At 42.6% G+C, this 11,788-nt stretch overlaps 1 protein-coding gene across 1 annotated transcript; it reads left to right on the plus strand.

Moving 5' to 3' along the window:
• Window positions 1-807: 807 nt before the first annotated feature.
• Window positions 808-4,534, plus strand: purba (purine-rich element binding protein Ba). The gene has a single exon (XM_061730612.1). The coding sequence runs from the start codon at window positions 825-827 to the stop codon at window positions 1,791-1,793; it is 969 nt and encodes a 322-aa protein (XP_061586596.1). The 5' UTR covers window positions 808-824; the 3' UTR covers window positions 1,794-4,534.
• The last annotated feature ends 7,254 nt before the right edge of the window (window positions 4,535-11,788 follow it).

Consider the following 11,788-nt stretch of genomic DNA (forward strand, 5'->3'; position numbering starts at 1 on the left):
TTCTCTCAATCTGATGTACTTATGTTTACATCTGAGTTTGTCACTGTTCTTGTTAAATAAAGTAAATAAAAAAAATAAAGAGTACAATAGGAGGTGTGATTGTTCTCTCAATCTGATGTACTTATGTTTACATCTGAGTTTGTCACTGTTCTTGTTAAATAAAGTAAATAAAAAAAATAAAGAGTACAATAGGAGGTGTGATTGTTCTCTCAATCTGATGTACTTATGTTTACATCTGAGTTTGTCATTGTTCTTATTAAATAAAGTAATTTAAAAAAATAAAGAGTATAGGAGGTGTGATTGTTCTCTCAATCTGATGTACTTTAAATCTGAGTTTGTCATTGCTTTAGTTAAATAAAGTAATTAAAAAATCAAAAATAAAATAATAAAATGTCATAAAATATGCTGTTAAAATATTTTTTTTGCAGAACTCAGTCAAACCTTACCTCCCCCAGCGATTGTAGCCTTGATAAGAGAGTCCAACTCCTCGTCACGTGACGGGGACGCTTCACTTCACTCCTGATTTCATTTTTTTTTTCAATAATAAATAAATAAATAAATGAAATAAAAAAATAAACACAATAAAACACAAAAAAAACAAACAAAAATAATTAAAATAAAACAAAATCCACTCGAAAGTCATCATGAGGGGGGCGGTGACGTCGCCTTGACGGGCAGGTAAACAGACCAATGGAAATACAAGCTCGCCGTCTGATGTAATACTTGGCAGCCGTGGCGACCAATCAGAGCGCGGCAGCCACCACGTGGGCTTTTCCGTTGCACGGGCGGTGGAGGAGGAGGACGAGGAGCTGCTGCTGGTGAAGATGGCGGACGGGGACAGCGGCAGCGAGCGCGGCGGCAGCAGCGGTGGCGGCGGCGGCGGAGGCGGAGGAAGCGGAGGAGGAAGCGGCGGCGGCGGTGGAGGCGGAGGGTTCCAGCACTACCAGCGGGAGTCGGAGACCCAGGAGCTGGCGTCCAAACGGCTGGACATCCAGAACAAGCGCTTCTACCTGGACGTGAAGCAGAACGCCAAGGGCCGGTTCATCAAGATCGCGGAGGTGGGCGCCGGCGGCTCCAAGAGCCGGCTCACCCTCTCCATGTCCGTGGCCGCGGAGTTCCGCGACTACCTGGGCGACTTCATCGAGCACTACGCGCAGCTGGGGCCCAGCACGCCGGAGCAGATCGCTCAGTCCTCCGGCGGGGACGAGCCGGGGCCGCGGCGGGCGCTGAAGAGCGAGTTCCTGGTGCGGGAGAACCGCAAGTACTACCTGGACCTGAAGGAGAACCAGCGGGGGCGCTTCCTGCGCATCCGCCAGACCGTTAACCGCGGCCCCGGGCCGGGCTTCGGCGGGCCGGGGGCCGGGGGGGCTGCGGGCGGGCTGCAGGCCGGCCAGACCATCGCCCTGCCGGCGCAGGGGTTGATAGAGTTCCGCGACGCCCTGGCCAAGCTGATCGACGACTACGGGGGGGACGAGGACGAGCTGGGGGCCGCCGGCGGGGGCGGCGGGGCCCCCGGCGGGGAGCTGCCCGAGGGCACCTCCATCATGGTGGACTCCAAGCGCTTCTTCTTCGACGTGGGCTCCAACAAGTACGGCGTGTTCCTGAGGGTGAGCGAGGTGAAGCCCAGCTACAGAAACTCTATCACCATCCCCTTCAAGGCCTGGGGGAAGTTCGGGGGGGCGTTCAGCCGCTACGCCGACGAGATGAAGGAGATCCAGGACCGGCACCGGGACAAGATGTACGAGCGGCGGGCCGGGGAGGAGTCCGAGGGGGACGACGTGGACGACGACTGATGGATGGATGGATGGAGATGGTGGCAACATGATGCAAAAGCCCTGGAGATAAACAGATTAAGGGAGAGATGTTGTGCATGACGAAAATGCTAAAACACCGGAGTATAAATTAAGAAAAAAACAAGTATTTTGGACCTGATAAATTTCTGTCTATATCAGTCTAATCATGATCTAAAGCAGTGGTTCCCAAACTTTCTGTGCCCAAATAAAAATTTCAAGGCACATCTATTGTGCAAAATAGCCTTATAACACGTGTTATTATCACTAATATCATCTGTTTATCTGTTAAGTTTATTATTTACTAATGCCAAATAAGATATGACAACGACAACTATTCTACTCATGAAATATTTATTAACAAAATACTTGACAAAAATATTTAAACTTTATCAAATTGGGCTTCATCAAACACACCCATTTCAGGAGGATTTTTTAATATAGTTTTTAGATAAAGAGTTTGCCTCTGTATTATGGAATGAGTGCATTCAAAGTAGTATATAGTAAATTAAAATAATTATTTTTGTCTAGTTGTATACTATATTGCAGTAGGCTATGGTTGTCACAAAATCCCACGGCACACTTGGACTTGCCTCAAGGCACACAGTTTGGGAACCGCTGATCTAAAGTAATGAGATTCCCCCATTAATTTTTTAAAATATATAGATCTATATCATCATATATCTATATATATTAGATTGATATTGATTTATTGAGTATTGATTGTCCCATTTGTCACATGTAGCCCAGCAGATTAAGTTTGGCAGGACGCAATAGTGTCGTCACCAGTACCACTTCCTGGTTGATATCCAATGAAAAGAGCGCCCCGTTCCGGCTGACCGGTGGTCATTATGGGATGGAAGGAAGTGCGAGACATTTGTGACCCAGTCGAACCAGCAGGTGCAGAGTTGGGAGTGAGACGGCTCTTGCACGGCTGTGTGTGTGTTTTTGTCTGAAGTGACCTGTAACCGAGGGCTTGTCCAGACCCCCCCCCACCACCACCATCACCACACACACACACACACTCACATCTCCAGACCACGCAGAGCCGCAGTCTCGGCTACGTGGGGCATGGCAGGAAATCCTCTCAGCCCAGCGAGGTCCCGTAAGGTGATCTGTTACAAGCACATGACTCATGTGGATCTACTGCGCAATCCAAATGAGTCCAGACAACCTCATCCTGTCCTTCCTCTCCTTCCCCTCCTGGGCATCCCTCAGGTGCTGATCTCCTGCTTCGATAGCTTTGGTGCGGTGAGGCCTGCTCACATGTGGCTTGTTGTGTCTCAGGGCTGAAAAAAACAAACAAACCAACCCCTGATGCATATTTTTTGGGGTGTATCAGCATTTCCTGTGCCTGTGCATCATCCTCAAGAGGTTCTGGGTCTGCCTCTGCTGCACCTGAGGCCCCTGAGGCAGCTGATGATGTCTCCTGTGATACAGGGCCATGTTTTAACCTCCGTGACCTTCTCGTCGAAGGGGATGCACTGAGCCTCAGGCCTCCAGCACTGGTCACAGTTTTCAAATTAAAGTTTAATATTACCGGGCTTGAGCTCCAGTCTCAAGGGTATCCTTGCTGACTTACTTAGGGTGCAACATCTGGATCCTCTAATCTTGAACTCTGACCATTAACGACTGAAGCAACGTTCAGTCTGATTGTAACAAAACAATTAGGTGCTTTTTGGATACGAAAAAAAACCCACAATGGGGTGTTGTACCTGCAGACAAATATATATATACTCAAAGAGATATACTAACTAAAAAGATCAAGTATAGATAGAATTATTTTTCAAAAGAGATATATTGAAATGTGTCTCAGAACTATGAGACATTTATTAGATAACGCTGCCTAAAGTGGCTTATTTAAAACACTAAACTTGGATGCAACTGTCCAGGGTGATATTTCATACCTGCTTTTTTTCTCCCTAACACTTCTGTTATTCCTTAGAGGAAATAAAGAGTACAAAAAAATTGATTAAACATGTTTATAGCAACTCCTAGAGACAACTTAATTGAAGTAGTTTGTCAGTAAACACTTAGCACTTCAGTTCACTTTACAGAGCATCAAGTTGTCCCCTCGTTTCAGTCACCACCTTTTACCTTGTTTCGTCGCAAATTGGCTTTCCATCAGTCGCCGTACGACACCAACAGAAACGCCTGCAACCATCAACATTACGTCTTTAGCGCTCCTTTTAAGCGATAGGATCATTTTTGCATGCCTGCACTCCCGCGGAGCTGCCTTGTGTTCTTTTCTTTGCATATTCTGATTGATGTATAATGGTATTTATCCATTTTTGAGAGCAGTTTCAAGTTTTATTTCTCTATTGCAATAGACAAAAACAAAGTTTACTTCTCAATCTAATTACTTAAGAAAAAGAAAAAAGAAGAAGCTACAACTTTCCCACGTTTGGGAAAAGGTCACTTTCATTGTCCCACTTCCTTTGATGTTCAAACCTCTTGTTGAATTTTATTTTATCCCCTTTAACAACACAGCAGAGAAATGCCATATTAAAAAAAAAACATGACCTGGGAGCAATATTTTTTTTTGTTTTCTATTGATATAAATATACAATATATATATATATAAATATATATATATATAATATTACACATGAGATTGAACTACATCCCTCTTCCTGTACTGTGTTACGTGAAATGGCAGCTGTTTCAGTCATGTGTGTTCTGCTGTAATATTCTACTAAGTTCCTTTCAACAAGAAATAAAAAGAAAAAAGATTTTTTGCTCAGGAGAGGTGTGGTATCTTTATCCCCCCGCAGTGAGGTGGTCGTTATGGTTCTGGTTCCTTAAAGGTGGCAGAGACAGGTGACAGGTGTACTCTTTTCACTCTCGATTTATTGAGAAAATTCATCAAATTACATTTTATTGGTAGAATTCAAATGTAAAGCAGAAAAAAACTAGAAAGAAAAAATGTTTCTTCATACAAATATAGGCCTACAGTAATACAGTACATACAAAAACAAATATTCACATAAGTAACTATAAGCAGAGGAGATTCCCTTTTTATATCAAGTGCATTCTTGGAATAACATGAAACTGGTATATTAGGGTAAATTAAAGATAAAAGTCCATGTTATCTTTGTATTTCTGATCTTTCCGTTATGCAGCAGTGGTTTGAATAAGTGCTCTAATCTAGAAAGTGGAAGTACTTAAACCGGTTCCCTGGGAGGTGGATGTGTCCGCACTAATCCAGGGTAATCAGGTTGGGGATATATATAAACTGAATAAACTCTGGTTTCAAACATACAGTACAAGTCAACACTTTAGTTGATAGAATATGATAAAGGAGGCAACTTTTATGCTTTTTTTGTTTTTACTAGCGTGTCGATTCAGCTGCATGTGAAGGTTGTGTCGCAACATCAAAACAAAGGCTCTCTGGTCCTCTAAATGTCGGCAAATGCATCCTCATTCTTTTTGTGGTTGAGAAAATTGAATCAGATGCATTCTTCGCTGCCTAGGATATCCCACAATCCTTAGCGTGGTTTGTGGTTGCGATGACTTCACTTTTACATGTAAGTTTTGGGGTTTTAAGGTGATTTTAATTTAAGTTTGAGTGTAAAAATATTCTTAATTATCAGAGAAAAAAGTTATATTGGTCATGATTTGATCAAAATGACATTGAGTAGCCTTAAATTCTTATATTCATTCTATTACTTATAAAATGTAAATATAAGCAGAATGCAATTATTTGCAAATCTAAAAAAAAACAAAAACAAAAAAATGTTATTCTCAATAGAACTGTTCAAAACTGAGGCGTTTTGCCATTTTCATGCAAATTATCAGTTCATTTTGAAGTTGACGACAGAAATACATATTTTAAAAAAAGTTGGAAATGTGATAACTGAAGGACGGAAAAGTAACTGGCATAGGAGCATTTGACAACTAATTAGGTTATTTGGCAACCGGTCAGTAACGTGACCGATTATAAAAAGGAGAATTTCAGAGAAGCAAATCCTTTTCAGGCGTCAAGATGTGCAGAGGTTCAGTAGACTTGTAGTCAAGACCGTCTAAACCGAGACCAAGACACTACCAAGACCAGAGAGTATCAAGACCGAGACCAAAAACAAACCTAGTTATTTCCTGATCCTGCGTGAGTTGTAGAACATCAGCTCCATCCTGGTTCAGCTAGTTTCCATATGAGGTTGTATTCAACTGCAGCACAATAACACAGAGAAGTGGATGTCTGATGTTGAACTCACTATAAATGTTTTCATCAATCAGCTGATATCAGATATGTGTGGCGACTGCACTACCGCTATTTCTACACTATTGGAGGATTGACACGACGACTAACTAGTCCCAAAGTCCTCTAACAGAATAACCAGCCTCCAACACCCCCTCCACCTCAGAAAAGTAATGCATAGTAAATGTTACTGATTTAAATTGGACTTAATTTGGAGATGAAACATGAATTTTAAATATTAAAGATACATTTATCAACTTAAAATTACATTATTTACATTTACATTTATAATAGTAATCAGATTACACCGTATATCAGCATCACTGAAATGGACCTGATGTTTAATCAATCACAACGATATGCAAATATTATTCATATATTTATTCAAACAAGGCCGTTATAAACACAAAAGTGTAATTAAATACAGACAAATGCAGAGGCACCAAAACATTACATCAAATGGAAAATACAAATAGTTTATAAAATTGTACATTAAGAGGAAGAACTGCTGATCACCAGATTCTGTCACCTTGGTGTGCAACGGCATCTCAGTGATCCGAGACAAGACCAAGACCACAAAAAAGTGGTCTTGAGAAATACAAGTCTACTAATCTATGACAAATTGTAGAAATCAACCACAGTCTCCGCCCGTCTACGGTGAATAAATCATAAAAAGATTTAGAGAATGGGGAGGAATCTCTGTGTGCCGGGGGCGAGGCTGAAGGTCTAAACTGCACACTGCTCATCTCCCGGCATCAAACACAGGTGTGAATCTTGATGGGAAATCCCTGCATGGGCTCAGAAACACTTCCAGAGATGTGTGAACACAGAACGCCGTGCAGCCCCAAAATGCAGTTAGTGCTCATTTATGCAAAGCTGTCTTATTTAAAATGGACCTGAGGCTGGAAACCATGGACACCATGTCCTGCAGACTCCTGAGGAGTCTCCTGCAGTCCAGACCTTTCACTTAAAGGAAACATTTTTGCAAATCATGAGCAAATGAACAAAACCATGAACAAAAGTTCAGGAAACTCAGGCTCTCCTCAAACTCCGGGAAGCAGATGCTGCCATAGTTTTCGTAAAATGGGAAAATGCTCCAATTTTCAACGTCTGATGTGTTGTTTATGTTCTACGTTTATGGAATTAAGGGTTTAAACTGAACAACAAAAAACAAAACAGTCCTAAAATTGTGATTTCTGGCTCCATCTTGTGAGGTGGGTGAGAAACTCTTGCTTGTGATGGAACCGGGAAGCCGTCCAAAGGCCGGACCACGCTGAAGTCTGAAAATGTCTCGTTCAGCGATCCGTAAAGATCTGCAGTGTGACATCACAGACCCGGATGAAAGCAGTACCTTCCAGCCTCCATATCCTAAAGGGTGCTGCACCTGTTGTACCTTTGGAGTGGGAAGTTATAATTCAGATATCTGTTTCTATACTGGTTATAGTTTCCATCTCCCCTAGATTTGTGCAAAACCCAAATATTACAAAGGAAAACTGAGAAAAACTGCCAAATATTGAAAATAAACAACCTTTTTAAGCTTTCACAAGGTGGTTTTGCAGGGCTTTAATAATCTAGTTTACCGCAAAAGTGTAATTGAAACACTTTTTGTGCATTTTCATCAAAATCCAGTTCCCAGGTTGTTTTTTTTGGCCTCATTCTTTTAGTTTTTTGTGGTTTATTATTCATTTGAAAAGTACTGTGTGAAAATCTCCGGCATTCTTTCATCCGCTGAGTTTGAAAGGAAGTTCAAGACAGATTTTGTGTCCTCATCTGATCATTAACTAAGAATAGATTTACAGAAGTTGCGACGTTACCCCGGCATTTGTCCGGTTCCCGTGAGAAAGACATCGGCCAGTAGTTTCGGCTAGCTGGTTATAGTCGCTGCTCTGTCCCAATGTTGAGGAGCTTTGTGTGGAACGAAAAGGTCAGACAGAAATTGGATAAGTCTTATGCAACGGACTCTGGAGTTTCGGTGTAAAAACCACTGAATGAGTAAAAGGAATGGTGTTTCATTGAGACATACAGAAAAAAGGAGAAGTCAATGATGACCACATCTCCTGTGTTGCTTATACAGAGTACAGTAGCTCCGCCTTATAGATAATCCAAATTTACTAATTCAATAAATGTTTGTTAAAGGTCCCATATTATGACTTCCAAAAGGTTCAAGTTGACTGAAACTGTCATGAATCCAGTTTTCAGGCCGTCTAGCTGTCAACTTCCAAGGCGCACAACTAAATAAGTAAACGTTTTGATGATTAAAGTTTTGAAAGTTAAAGTTTTGATTTTTCCCCAGAACGCCACACATCCGTCTCCAGATGTGTTCCACTGCAGCACATCTGGAGAGGTTCACAGTGTCACTTTAACATTATATTAAGGAGTTTCCTCTAAAAAATCATCAGCGTGTGGTTGTGTGTTTATTATTTGTTTAATTATTCACTCAGGGTTTTTTTTTAATGCGTATTAGTTGTCGATGGTGTTTCCTCCGCTGCTGCTCTGTTTACTCCCGGGATGGGTCTACGTGTATGTTGTTGTCTTTATGAGTGCGATCATAACGGCGCCTCGTGGCGGCTGAAGCTGGGAGATGAATGTTAAGGTGTTATTTGATTTCCATCTCTCGTCGACAGGAGGACAAGTTTGTGTCCAGCTTGAATTCTGATAAATCTGATAAATCTCCGAATAGGGAAAGAGAGGGAGATAACGGGATGAGGCAGCCCAAGAAACGAGGTAACGTTTCAGTGACCTCTTCCCAAAACTGTTTAATGGGTGTGGACATATGTGTTTTTTGTGAGCAATATGGACGGGTCTCGGATCATTTTAGATGTTTTTTGTCTTTTTGTAATGACTTCTGTGGACAGTTTTTTGTACTGAATGGCTTGTAAGTAAGCATTTTTAGTCATAAAATGAATATTTCTTTACAGATTTGAGTCCAGGATTCAGCATCGGGAGCGATAGAAAGATCATTTTCCAGAGATGATTTCATCTGAACAGACTTTTGTTTTGTATATTTTAGGGGTCCTTTTTTTTGACAAGATATTTATTAAATCTGTTGCTACAGACGGAAGATCTATAGGGTTGTACATCTAATGGAGATTTTAGCTTCAATCGATGATTTCAGACGTAGATATTCCAGAAACTGACTGTGCTTGATGCTGTAATAATGTTGGAGTAAAAGATGTGTTTAATGTGTTTGCGTAAAAAGGGCTTTCCCATCTGCCACCAGTTCTTGGATATATCTGAAACATACTGTTGCTGTTATTGGCATTTGATTTTACAAGAAAAATAAAAATAAAAATATTTTGCTTCCCTGATTGAGGAATAATCATAATCTTAACCTAAACATTCAAACACTGGTTATCCATCAGACCAACAAATAGGATCTTGGTTGACTATTTTATCAAATTTCTTTCTTCCATCACCTGCCTTGTGACACGCCCGACCGGCCCAACCGAACTCAACCAAATCCATCATCCTGAATATCATCATGCATTTTTATCTCGAGACCACAGGTGGCCGCAGAAGACCACAGGTGGCCCCAGGAGACCTCGGGAGACCTCGGGCTCGCGCGGGTGTCGCCCTGTTGGGGGGTTCCCTCTCTCCGGGCCCGTCTCCGGTCCCCCCCGCTGCCTCTGCGGTGGGGCGCTCCTCTGGTCCTGGAGGGCCCCTTTTGTGGGGGCGGGTGCGCCTGCCTGCATCGGCGGCCGGGGTGGCTCCGTCTCTCAGGGCAGACTGGCCTCTCGCCGGGTGGGGGTCGTTGGCCTGGGGGGTGAGGGCCTCCTGGCCGCATGTCCAGCCCGGTCCGGGTGGCCGGGGTTAGCCTGGGTCCCGGTCCGCCACCGTGGGATCCCTGGCTGCCTCTTCCCATGGTCGTGGGGGCCCTGACCGCGGGTCTCCTTGGCTGCCGCTGGGGGAGGGCAGGCCTCGCTGGCGGTGGGTTGCCTCACGCCCTCTTCTCCCCTCTGTGGGGTTGCTGGTGGCCTGGGTTCCGGGTTCTTCCTTGTCGGCCTCTGGTCTCTCGGGTGGCGGGGTTGCTCCCCCCTCCCCCACTATAGATACATTTCAGGTGGAGCTTTGATAGGATTATTACACACACACACACACACACACACACACACACACACACACACACACACACACACACACACATACACATCTGCTCGCTCCACAGTTTTGGGGGTCGCGGTACCTTAGCTGTGATTGGGTCCCGGGTCCCGGATAGTTGCTGATCGTGTCTCTGCCTGTTGCTGTGTCTGTTTGTTTTTTCTCTTGCAGATTTCCCGGGCTCGTGTGCACGTTGTGCGTTTCCATGTGTTTTTTCGCGTCTTGGACTAGCAGCGGATGTCACCCCTCACCCCATATATGTATATATATCTTATCCTGTGTTGTTGAGTGTTGAGTGTATGTTGAGTGTGGTTTTATATTGTATGAGGAGGCACTCACTGTGAACCAAATTTACCCAAGGGTACTATAATAAATCTATCTAACTATCTATCTATCTATCTATGTATCTATCTATCTATCTATATATATATATATATATATATATATATATATATATATATATATATATATATATATATATATATATATATTTGTGAGCTATTGCACAACTTTAACTTCGCTTTTCTGTTACTGCTCTTGAGTTGCTTCCTGGTAAATGTTCCTGAAACTTTCCTTTAAAAGTTAAAGGCATCAGTCAGAATCGGGTTCTCCATTGGTGATGACAGGCTCTCCTGGCCCACATGCAACCAAACAACCCGAACCTTATTACCACCACCAAATTTCACAGATGGGCTCAGGTTAAGTTGAAACAGAGTATTTTTGTTTTTCCACCTAATACACTTTATTTAGGCTCATTAGAAAATGTATTTGGGCCTCATCCATTCTTAAAACAGGCAGGTTTTAAGGATCAGCTTTCTCATTTTATAGCCTTCAAACCACTGCAGTTCTGTGTTCTCATAAGTAAATACTTATGACCCGTTAAATCAGTTGAGATATGATCAGCTACTTCAAATATACAACCCCTGTTCTTGCCTCTCAAGAGTATTTCACAATGTGTTTTTTGTTTCTTTGTCCCACCGTCATCACATTACCGGACTTAAGACTCCTTTGCCTGTAATTAAACCCAGCAGGTCATAACAGTCACACGCTGAGCAATGTACTTTTTTTTCCTGTAACAGTCTGTCGTATCCTGTGGAATTCTTTTTTTTTAATGCAATAATATATCCTAAACGCTTTTTTGTGTGTTTCTGCATATATGATTCAGTAAAACCTTTTTTAGTGATGATAACGAGGCGAAGCCCAGATGATGATGTCATGGGTTTGGAAGCTCCTGAAAATTTTATATTACTTTCTTCGAGGTCAAAAGTTTGGAAGACCCATTTGCGCCCAAGTTTTAGCTTCCTGGCTGATGTCTTGAGATGTTGCCTTAATATTTCAATGTAAAGTTTCTATTCATGATGCCATCAATTTTATGAAGAGTTCCAGTTCCTGCTGGAGCGAAACAGCCCCACAACATGATGCTGCCAACTTCGTGCTTCACAGTTGGTGTGTTGTTCTCAGGTCTACGAGCTTCGCCCTTTTTCCTCCAAACGCCTCCAAAAACAGCTCCAAAAACAGTTTGTCTTTTTGAAAACTGTAATCTGTCTTTTTTATGTTTCTTTAGGAGTAATGGCTACTTTCACGCCGAGTGGCCTTTCAGCCCATGTCAGTGCAGGACTCGTTTTCTCACGAGCTTCGTCCAGCATCCTCACAAGGTCTTTAGCTTTGGTTCTGGGGTTGATTTACACATTTCGGACCAAAA

Source organism: Cololabis saira, chromosome 9, assembly GCF_033807715.1.
Source record: "Cololabis saira isolate AMF1-May2022 chromosome 9, fColSai1.1, whole genome shotgun sequence".
NCBI classification, from domain to species: Eukaryota; Metazoa; Chordata; class Actinopteri; order Beloniformes; family Belonidae; genus Cololabis; species Cololabis saira.